The sequence below is a fragment of the Sciurus carolinensis genome, chromosome 3 (genome assembly GCF_902686445.1).
Source record: "Sciurus carolinensis chromosome 3, mSciCar1.2, whole genome shotgun sequence".
NCBI lineage: Eukaryota > Metazoa > Chordata > Mammalia > Rodentia > Sciuridae > Sciurus > Sciurus carolinensis.
Window position 1 is genome coordinate 25,306,312 of NC_062215.1, and position 11,324 is coordinate 25,317,635.

The window sequence follows — 11,324 nt, forward strand, 5'->3', positions numbered from 1 at the left end:
TTTCAGTCCTAGGTCTGCTCTCCTCCACCAAACAAAACATAAAAATTTGGTCTCCTTAAAATGCTAAGGCGTTTTCATTTCCCACATCAGTCATGGTGAAGTAGAATGGTACCCTGAAGAACACCCCAGCCATCTGATATGTACGGAGATCAAACTAGAGGGCAGGGAGAACTATTGACGTGTACTTCGTGCCAAGGGCTTCCCTCCTGTCAGGGTGCTGCTGACGGAGGGCAGGCCCACCCTGCTGGTCATCCAATACACAGAAGAAAGCTAACTAACTCATTTCCTGTTAACTCACCTCACAATAAACCTGTTACCATCACTGAGGATGGGATGGGCCTTCAGGATGGGTCTCAATTACGAACACAGAACAAAGTGCTTTCTGAAACCCAAGCACCTTTTTGCCTTGCTGGATATTCTGTCCCAGTTGGCGATACAAATATGAACACGCAAAAACTACTGGAACACTCTGTTCTGATCCCACAATTCCCACAAACAAAAAAACAAACCCATAGGACAGCTGGAAGATTTGGGTGTCATTTATTGACAGTAGTTTACACACATTTGTTTTCTTCCCATGATTGTTTCCTTCGATGCACAGGCGCACAGCCTTCGAGAAGGGCAGTCTGAGCAGAGCAGCAGGAACGCACGATGCACACGTCTTTGGCAGGCATGCTTAGCCCCAGCAGGATGCAATCCTTCAAGTTGGAATTCCGTTGGGTATTTGAGAAGGACCAAGGTGGGGGGTGGAGAGGAAGTCTTCAACAGGACTTACATCTCGGTCCAGACCTCCTCTCTCACTATCCAAGTCCATCCCAGTTTTAGGACCCTGGGGGGCAGCAAAATCAGGCCCACCCACCTCAACAGGGGCAGACTCTTCAATCCATGCCCTGTTGACACACACCTGCTTCCGCTGGTCGCAGTTAGAGGGAATCAGCCTTATGGTAAGAGACAGACCACTTCCTCTCTGACCTTCCCCAGCACCTCTTCAGCTGCATCTGTGCAGGACAGGCTGGAAAGTAATCGAGGCCTGCCTTCCTGGTTCAGCTGTGAGTGCCATTGTCCTCAAATCTTCAATAAATGACAGGAGGGAGGCTATGCGGTCTATAGGTCTATGCGGGCTGCCAGCTGTGCTCCCCCATCCATCACGAACACTGCCCTGCTTTTCTTCTGCCAATTGCCAGTGCCTAGGCTGGAGCGCCAACAGGCCCTGCAGGACCCAAAGCCAGTCTGCGTAGGCACTTGGCAATTTTTGGTAGGGAGGTGGATAAAAAAGTAGATGGATGTGAGAAGAATGAAAGAGTTTCATTTGCTAATTAGAGATCTGAAGTGATTTTACTTTTATTTCCTTCACTTTAAGCCAATCATGAAATTTCACAGTGATTTCTGGGGTGGGGGCAGAAGAAAGGTGGTGTTCAGAATTGGGGCTATGGCCCAGGTGGCCTGAGAAGGTGCAGGCAGGGCAACCCTCACTGGGGCAGCTGGAGGAGCACGGACTGCCCTGCCGGCAGGTAGGTGATGTTCCGAGAGCGTGAGAGCTGGTATGCAATGTCCTCGGCGGCTTCCAGCTTGCGCAGCTCAATCAGGCCATCACCTGCAGTGGCCAGGGAGTTGGCAATCAGCTCCGCTGCCTTGGAGTCACCCTCGGCAGAGATGATGGCTGCCTTCTTCTGCTGTTCAGCCTAAAGAGTGGAGACGAGAGTGACCAAACCTCAGGGTGCTGGATGTCAGACTAGAGCCTAGCAAGGATCAGGTTAGTGCAGGTTTCTGAAGGCACTCGGGGAACTTACCTTCCCGTTGTAACGGAGTTAACAAGCACAACGTCTACCCAACCTCCTCTTTCCTCTAATGCCCACTTATCATTGTAGGGCTATGCTTCTGTTGGCTATGTAAGTAGCTAACTCATTTCAAAGTTCTCATTAACATTACTAGCAATCCGATCCAGACAATTCTATTCTGAGCTGGGAGGATTCAAGGCCATGAAAAATGGAGGAAAAAAGAAAGGTGGAACCAATCCCCAGGCTCATCCTTCCCCAGTTCCAAGTCAAAACAACTTCCATCAAAACCAGTAGACTAGAGTTGGCCAGGAATGTAGCTCAATGGTAGAGTTCTGGTCTAGCACCTGAGGCCCTGGGTTCAATCCCCAGCACTACAAAACAGAACCACCACCAATAGAGCTAAGAAGGAGCAGCATGCATCCATGATTGCTAGGAGCTGCCTGGGAGCTCAGCTGGCACCTGCAATCTCCTTGGCTTGCCCTACCAACACCAACACATCTGTCTAGACATATGACCTTCAGAATGTGGGAGGAGAGTATAGCACTGAGCTTCTTTGAAATCAACACTCTTTTTCTCTCTCTTGGTGCAGGGACTGAACTCAGGCCTTGCACATGTTAAAACAAGCACTATGTCACTGAGTTGCACACTTAGCCCAAGATACAGTTTTGAAACTGATAGGCTGTTCATTTTCCAGCAAATGTTGTACACCTAGTACCACCAGGCAAAGTACTAGACTTGTTATAGGCTCTGGAGTCATGGAGGATATAAAGCAAAGCAAGTCCCTGCCCACATGAAGTTTACAGTCTCCAAAATTAAATCTCTTTCTTTTCCCTGACTTGAAAGACCAAAAGGTCTTAGAATAGAAACACTAGTGCTAGAAAAAGGAACAGTAAATAAATACATCTTCACAAACATCAGAAAGACCAGGCTGCTAGGCCAATATACTGTGTTCCATCACACACTCTGACACATCTGGATGGATTTAGTGATGGAAAAACATCCAGTGACGATAGCACATCTGGTGCAATGTTTGATCTTTCTTACTGTCAAGTTTTCACTATGTAACCATGCTTCAAAATGACTTCTCAGTGAAGCTGAAAATATTCCAGGAGTAACATTTTTATTTGTTTGAGAGTTTTTGATCTCAGGCACGTGGAAAAAAAATTACCCTTCAGTGATTTAGGAACATAACATCACATGTCCCTGACTAGCCCCCAAAGACTCTGCAACCAACTGCAGGAGCACAGTTCCTTCAATCCCTTTCCGATTATCCCGGAAGAAGAGATGACAGATGATGAATTTCCAGGCCACCCAGCAAACGGGAAAGCTGAGCAGAGGAGAAAGAGAAAGAGCCTCTTGCCATCTGGTTGAATGCTCACCTTTTCCACCACAAATCTGGCCCTCTCTGCTTCCTGCTGAGCCACCTGTTTGGCTTCCACCGCTTCTGTGAACTCCTTCCCAAAGGTCAGATGTGTCTAAGGGGAGAGAGTGAGCACAAGATGAGGCAGTGTAATTGCTCAGACAGGGTTGCTGGGAGGCCTCCCTGGCTGCTGGAAGGAAGAGGTCAGGAATGGCTCTAGCAGCTGGAGGCACTGGGAGACAACTTCCATCTCCAAATTCTCACCCACACTGAGTTTATACCCCAGAATCCTTGGCTGTCAACAATATCATGCACATTTCTGTCAAGCTCATTGTGACCAGCTCTCACAGAAAATGGCACCTGTGGCTCTTAATGGGGCCCATGGGCAACAAAAGGTGTCCACTCAACTGACCACCTCCCTAGAGGAGGAGATCTGTGAGTTCTAGGACCCCCACCACTGACCAGTGCTCTTCTAAGGCATCATCTTCTTTGATGCCTGTATAAAGATCCAAGGGAGGCCAGATGGAAAAGTGAGCCCCTGAGAGCAGGGGATGCAGCCAGTTCCCAGGGTTCCAAGAGCTTGATGCTCTCTGCTTATGGATTAACCAGTCCACTTCTTTTGCAAGCATCCCCACCACTAAACAGGAAGACGACAGAGCAAGATGGGGAGGACATCATGGTATTCCCAATATATGAGCGGTTCTGGTAAAGGGTTTAAAAGAAAGGCAAGGCAGGGAAAGCCATTGGTCCGGGTGAGGGTTTAAGTCTGATTAGCCACATACCTCCCCTAATCGAGTAACAGACTTGGCTGAAGCAACTGTCTCTAATGATAGTGCAGATAATGGGAACAGATCTCAGAGATCCTAATGCCTACCCTAGAGCAATTTTCTTATTCATCCAACTTATTGAAAAAGAAGAAACAAAGGGAATGGTTTTGCTATCAAATGCTATTTGTTTCATTTTTTTCTCCACTCTCCCAATCTCTGCTTTTTGAAAAATAAGCAGACTTAAACTTCTGAGAAGTAATCCTGGTAGCACTGTTTTCCAAAGCTCTCACACTACACTACTAACTCTTACACTGCAGCTGCTCTACTTTGCCTGATCCATTTCTGGACTTGCTTAAAGTTTGGATAAGAAAATACAATTCTGAGAAATGAAAAACTAAATGTATAATTAAGGAATAAAATTTCAAAACAGGCCAGCTGAGGGCAGCAAATTCCCCAGGAAATCTAATTTTCTTCTCACACCTCTTAGATATGGTTTCTTGTGGTCAGCCCACATTTCCCCAGAATGGAGTATGTGGTCAGAGTCAAGTAAAATGCCAAGTTTTCCCTAGGTTTTTACATAGTGAGCTTTCACAGCCAAGGTATTCAGGTTAACTAACAGCAAATGGGAAGAGCTTGAGGCAGAGGGGCCAAAGGCTGCAGCCTGGCATACTGCCAGTAGAGGGAGCCACACGCTCTTCCCCTTGGAGCAACAGAAGGTGGAGCAGGGTCCTGGCCCTCAAGAGTGAGGGTTGGCGATTTAGAGAATCACTGTTTAAACAGCTGTGCAGATGCCGAGGGGAAGCAATGCCTTTCCCTAGTGATGCACAGGAGAACTCAACAGGAAACACTCTCACTACCCGAACAAATCACTCCAAATGATTTTTCCCAGAGAATCTAGAAACATGACCCCTTTCCCTCACCCTCCTCCACCTGAAATGCTATCCTGCCTGTATTGCTTTGTTTGAGTTATGACACTAAATGTCACATAAATACACAGACTATAATGTCTCTGGAGGTTAGCTTATGCCTAAGAGATGTCCCCTGTCCTCCATACCAGGCCCTGGCAAACAAAACCATTAATTTGCACTCTATCGCCTTTCAGTAGGGGTCCCCAGAACTTACTTCACAGAGATTTAAACCCTAAGTGTTGGAAAATTCCCAGGTCAGGCTGGGAGGTCTGTGCTTGGGAGAAACACTACCAAGCTGTTTTCTGGTCTCCACCAGGCAGTTTCTTACTGTATCAAACAGGGTTAACAAGACATCACTTTTTGAGGAACTCTGGGGAATAGTCATAGTTTGGTAATTTAGAGACCATCTGGGGATGACCAGAGCTTATAAGAAAAATATGTGTGACGGGTAGATAAAGGACTGTCAACTGAAAACAGACCCAAGGAGACTGCTCACTCCTCAAGAAGATTCTGTGTTTTCAAGTCTCACATTTAGGAAAGTGGAAGGCAAGACTTAACCATGTCTACACAGAAACGAGCTGGTCACCAAAGAACCAAAACCCTTCCACTCAGACTCCCCAAGGACCTTACCAAGGACACGTCATCCAGGATGAGCCCAAAGGTTGCTGCTCGCTCCGTGAGGTCATCGCTCACCTGCCTGGAAACCAGCTCTCTCTGGGTAATCAGTTCTCCAGCATCAAAGCGAGCCTGGTTTCAGAAGGACAGGATGAAAGCAGGTCAGGTTAATGATAAAGCAGAGAAGAATCTCGGCCACATCCCGACCCACTATAGTCAAGTTCTTCCTGTCACTTAGCAATCTTTAGGGCATTGCTCTGGGCTCACAGCGAAGGTTCCATTCACTCACCACCACTGACTTGAGGATCTCTGTGGTGATGGATGGCAGCACACGTTCATCATAGTCTTCCCCAATGCTGGTGAAGATTCGAGGAAGCTGGCTAGCAACGGGTCGGAAAAGGATGCGCAGTGTGATGTTGACATTCTGCAAATCTTAGGGTAAGGAACAAATACTGTAGTTAAAACTAAAACCCATACAATGAATCAAAATAAATATAACCCAGGTTGGGGTTATGGCTCAATGGTAGAGCACTTGCCTAGCATGTGTGAGGCATTGCGTTTGATTCTTAGCACCACATATAAATGGATGAATAAAATAAAGGTCCCTCAACAACAACAAAAAATAAATAAAATAAATAAATAAATAAATAAATAAATAAAATAAAACCCATGGGGGAAACAAATGGCCTTTTAAATGATCTTTCCCACCCCAAACTTGCTACAATTTATAAGCAAAATGGCTTTTAATAAGACCTTAGAAGGCATGGAGTAGGTATGCCTAGTTTCCTTGGCAGAGAACCCATACAGCATTGCAGAGTTAGGAATGTCTGAAAGGATTCAATGATGACACCAGCTTTTCAGTATGTCCTAATGACCACTGATAAGAGCAGTTAAGATGGTATGTCTCATGGGTGCCATGAAATGTTTAGAAGACGGAACATTTTAAGATAAATGACAAGTCAATACCAAGAATTCTAGAATTAGGCCTTTCCAAGGTCTGGTGAACATGCCTAAGTCAGAGTTAACCTTGAGAGGTCGGTGTGGGTCTGGCAGAAACTGTACAAACAATTCACAGGCCTGAGCCCACTCTGTTGGTTACCAATTATGCAGCTTCTCATAGCCTTAGATAACCTGAGCTTATTTCCTTGTCTTAGAAGGGTGATGATGCAGGAATGTTTGGGAAAACTGGAGAAAACAGATATAAAAGCACTCTGTCAAATGTGCAATAGACACAAGGGTTGTGAGTAGATCTGGTAAAGCATTTAAGAGAAGGCAGGTAAGTCACTGGCAGGGTGAGGTTTTAAAAGCCTGATTAGTCACAGATCTTACCAGGATTCAGGGGGAAATTAGCCCTTCCCTTAGACAAAGCAGGCCTGCGTGAAGCTATACACTGACACAGTTTATCTGTAGTCATCAACAATATGGACCAAGTGCCCAGGAAAGGAATCCTGACCTGGCCAAGAGAGGTGGGAAACTTATCAACATATACAAGCCCCTGATCTCAGGAGGTACCCTTCAATAGTTTTTGAAATAGATACATAATTCATCCTCAGAACAACTACAGGACAGTACAGAAAGAAATCCTGAAGAGGTGGGAGGCTTAGAAGCAGGCTTTTAATTTAAATCTACTATAATTGCTTGTTCACTTGTCTGCCTTCCTGGGTAGATTGGACTCCTTCACGTCCTCTTTGAACTATTCCACTCTCCAAAACAGTATCACGCCTGGCACAACCACAGTAAGCAAACATCTGCTGAAGAACAGCAGGGAGGACACCAAAATTTATCACGATAATAAAAACTAACTTCCCCAAGACCTTCCCTTCTTTGGAAGGCTGCTGTGCTCACCACTATATGGCCAACACTACTGTACCCTCTCCTCTTTATGTGTAGAAATGTCACAGTTGAACTGCATGTGCAACTTTATTTGCTGTCTGTATACCTCTAAGGGTAGGGAGGGGAAAACTGGTGATGGCAGTTCATGTCAGGATCTGACTGGAAACCCAGTGGAATGTTTCAGACACCAGGACTTCAGCCTAGGAGACAGCAACGTGAGGTCCACACTGTAGGAGCGGAGGCCACACAAAGTAAGACAAAGGGTAAGTCAGTTACAAAGGCAAACAGATGGCCACAGACAGGTTTAGATAGTCATTCTGGGGAACAAGAGCTGATGGGAAGGATCAACAGAGGGAGTAAAAGGCACACTTAGATTTAAAATTAGATCACCATGTAACTCTTAAGATAAACCTTATATATATCTCTAAATCTGTACTGCTGTCTGTGTATATACTTTATGAATACATTTCTGTCTATGAATCCATATAAAGCTCTCCAGGGCAAATATGCTGAGAATTATGACAACAAATCCAATCTCTTTTGTTTTTCTTTTCTTTCTGGGGGGCAGAGTTGGGGTTTGAACCCAGGGCCATGCACATGCTAGACAAGCACACAACCACTAAGCCCCCATCCCACCCTAAGTCCAACCTCTTTGGATCCTGGTATCCCACTCAGGCTTCTGGAGCTGAGAGATGAGGACAGCAACCCAAACTCTCTCTGCTTTACCAAAACACAGGTGTCACTACTCACCTTTGCTACCAGTGATGACTGGCACATTACGTGGTCGAGAGCGACAATCAAAGATAATTGGTTTCTGAACCCAAGGAATGAGAAAGTGAGTTCCTTCCCCTACCACAATGTCCTGTACGCCTCGGAATCGGTCAAAGATGACAGCTCTGTGCCCAGCATCCACTAGGAAGGAAGGATAGTGACATGTCAGAAAGGTCCTTTGCCTTTTAAACCACAAGGGTCATGTCTTTCAAAGATCCCTGTTGCTTTCTGTTTATTTACTGAGTATTGCTTCTCACTCTGTCTTCCCAAATTTATGGTCTCCAGAGGTTTCTAAATAGCTGCATAACTAAGCAATCACTTCCTGTCTCACATGCCTCCCCAAGGTCTTTGTTTATAAGACCTTGGAACCCTTTCTCCTTTAGAAAACTGGTTGTTGATTTTCTGATTAATCATCCCATCCCCACACTCCCAACCACACATTCCTAGGAATCATCTCCCCAAACTTCTACAACTCACAGAGATTTTCACTATTACAATATGTTCATCCTGGTTCCAACATAGCCCAGTACAGCAGCATCCTCACTAGGAGCATCCTGAAATTCAGAAGGTCCCACTCAGAATTTCTAAGAGTTCAGTTTTTCTACACTGGCGGGGGTGGGAGGGGGATAGAGAGCTATCTTGTTGATTCAGAGAGAAATTCGGTGATGGAGACCACTGTTTAGTTGTACAGATTGAGACCAAAACAATCGCAGTATCAAGAGCTGCCATATAAGCCAAACAGGCTTTTCTCATTTCTTTTTTATAGGAAATTGAATCCAGGGGTGCTCTACCACTAGTGATATCCCCACCCCTTTTTAAATTTTTTGTTTTGAGACAGGACCTTGCCAAGTTCCAAGACTGGCCTAAAATTTGCCATCTTCATGCCTCGGCCTCTGGAGTTGCTAGGATTACAGGTGTGCCCTGCTGTGCCTAGCCCAAGTAGGCTTTTCCAATCAACTATGAACTCTATAGACTTTAGAGTTGATCCAAATACCTTCACTCTGAAAACAATCCTTTTGTCTGACAGCCAGGTGTGTGTCAATCTACAATTGTTTTGGGCATGAAAGTAATAGAATGTCAGAGTTAAAGGGGATCTTAAAGATTAAACTAGTTCAAACTCATTGCTTGACCAATGAGGAAGCTGAGGCCTACAGAGATAAAAGCAACTTGCCTAAGGTCACATGGTAAAGTTGAAGACAGGCTAGCTTAAACCCTTAAACCTTGTTAAAAGGTAGGCAATACGTTGTAAAGACAGTTTTTTTGAAACTAGCAAAGTAAAAGCTGATGCTCAGGACAAGATCATCCAAACTGAACTAACTAAAGTCTTTGCTGAGTTGTTCCACGCACAGGCAGAAGAGAACAGATAAGATCTCCACTTCAGGTAGCCAGTGCAAATCCCAATACGCTGCCACAGTACCGGGTGATGTAGCATCACTTTGAATGGATAAGAACAGCTGGAAACATCCAACCAGCAATGACTGGGAAGCTCTTTTTGAACAGGCTCTAATAATACAAGCATATGATGGGGGAAGGCAGTAGGTGAGATCGCTTCACAAACATTCAGACAGTAGCTACCATCAAGAGTGTCACGGGCTATGTAGTCCAACAGAAATTCTCCGGTAAAGGGCAGTGACCCACCACCCCTCACCTCAGAGCCTCACCATTATATAAGGCAGAGTTCACCACGCCTCCTGCAACAGCTAAGGCCAGGCCAAACTTGCCAATGGATTCAAACACTTTGGCAGCCATGTTTCCTTCTGCTGGACCCACTCACACCTAAGAGGGTAAAAACAAAATAAAACGACTTGAGCCCAAACCCTCAGAGAAAGGTCTGAGGCACAACATTCACTTCTCAAGCTTGTTATTTATTTTCCCATTCCTGAGAGCTCTAAATCACCAACTGAGGGACACCTAATAAATAACACCACATTTGGCAAAGTGCAGCCATCAATTCCTCACGACCTTTTTCTTTTGCAGTTTCTTTTTTCAACCAAAAAAAGAAAAGGAATCTGGGACATTTGGTTCAATAATGGGAACAAGACATGGGGAACTTGCACCACACTAAACCACACTCCCATTTCCTGGACAAAAAGATCCCAAGAGACACTGAGTGGTTGGTTCTATGCAATTCTGGTTTGGAAAAATAACTGAAAGAACACGCTAAATGGTGATACCAACAACAAAAATAAATAACAGTAAACTGCCATCATTTATATTGGACAGTTTATGTAACTCTCACAACTACACTATGAAGTTAATTATTACAGATCAGGAAACAGAGGAACACATAAAGGTGACTTGAGACGCCCAAGATCACCCAACTACTAAATGGCAGAACCAGGATTAAAACGCAGAGGTCTAATTCTAGGAGGTACGGCTTAACTCCTCACCATGCCACTTCTCAACATCCTGGAGTGAGAAAAACCGATTAGTACCAGCTGGATGATATTCTGGGCTCGAAATAACACAAGAACCAACTGAGGAATGTCTCTAAGCTGCTGCTGCACTATGAGGAAGAGCTCAGAACCGGGAGAAGGGGCGGAGACGCGGTGGGTGGGCGCACAGGTGACCTAACTAAAAACCACTCCAGCCTTTAACTTTTTCATCACCCGCCCCAAAGTTGTCAAAACCCCCCTCCTGCCTCCCAGACCTCAATTTCGGAACCACCCGGATCTCTCCCCGCGCGTTATCTTCCTTCCCTGACACCAAGACACTCAATCCTTTTTCTTTCCAGTGGTTTCTGGATTTTTCCACACCCTGCCCCCATACACACCTCCCTTACCCTGCGCAACCCCTGGCCTGTCCTGGGTTCAGCCCTTTCCCCTTGCCCACAGAACGGACACACACATGCACCCCTACTCGCCCAAAATGCAAATAGGAGGGCAGAGGAAGGTAGCACATACAATCAGACACAAGCCTGGGGCACCCCTCGCCATTCTCACCTGCTTACACTCTGACCTCCACATGAATTCCTCAACCACAAATACTGCGCGTGCGCGGGACAGCTGCTCCTCTTTCCCGCCCTCTCTCCAAGATCGGCACCTCTGATTGGTGCTGAGGAGCGCAGTGAATTCTGGGAAGCGTGTTTTGCAGTCTGTTCTGCTTTTTGCGACTCCTGGTAGATGGACTACAATTCCCAAAAAGCCATGCGGCGACCGACCCGCGTAAGAAAGTCTTTTTTCTTTGGTGATAAACTGTGGGATGTTGCCACAAAGCCTTTTGGGGACTGTAGTTCCCTGGGGATAAATGCACGTGCCTATCCTGTATAGTCGCTAGGGACTGCCCTAAGTTG

At 45.7% G+C, this 11,324-nt stretch overlaps 1 protein-coding gene across 1 annotated transcript; it reads right to left on the reverse strand.

Moving 5' to 3' along the window:
* Positions 1 to 526: 526 nt before the first annotated feature.
* Positions 527 to 11,019, reverse strand: Phb1 (prohibitin 1). Its single transcript, XM_047542646.1, has 7 exons — positions 10,975 to 11,019; positions 9,694 to 9,808; positions 8,012 to 8,173; positions 5,718 to 5,860; positions 5,444 to 5,560; positions 3,158 to 3,253; positions 527 to 1,682 (listed from the first exon to the last, which is right to left on the reverse strand). The coding sequence occupies exons 2-7, from the start codon at positions 9,779 to 9,781 to the stop codon at positions 1,470 to 1,472; spliced, it is 819 nt and encodes a 272-aa protein (XP_047398602.1). The 5' UTR covers positions 9,782 to 9,808; positions 10,975 to 11,019; the 3' UTR covers positions 527 to 1,469.
* Between the last annotated feature and the right edge of the window lie 305 nt (positions 11,020 to 11,324).

What these genes read in the sequence shown, in the direction of transcription:
- Phb1 (XM_047542646.1), bottom strand. Translation starts at nt 9,781, where the DNA reads ATGGCTGCCAAAGTGTTTGAATCCATTGGCAAGTTTGGCCTGGCCTTA. An exon ending in GAACTCTGCCTTATATAATG is followed by an intron (nt 8,174 to 9,693) that starts GTGAGGCTCTGA and finishes CTTCCTTCCTAG; the next exon opens with TGGATGCTGGGCACAGAGCT. An exon ending in CCAGATTTGTGGTGGAAAAG is followed by an intron (nt 1,683 to 3,157) that starts GTGAGCATTCAA and finishes TCCACTCTTTAG; the next exon opens with GCTGAACAGCAGAAGAAGGC.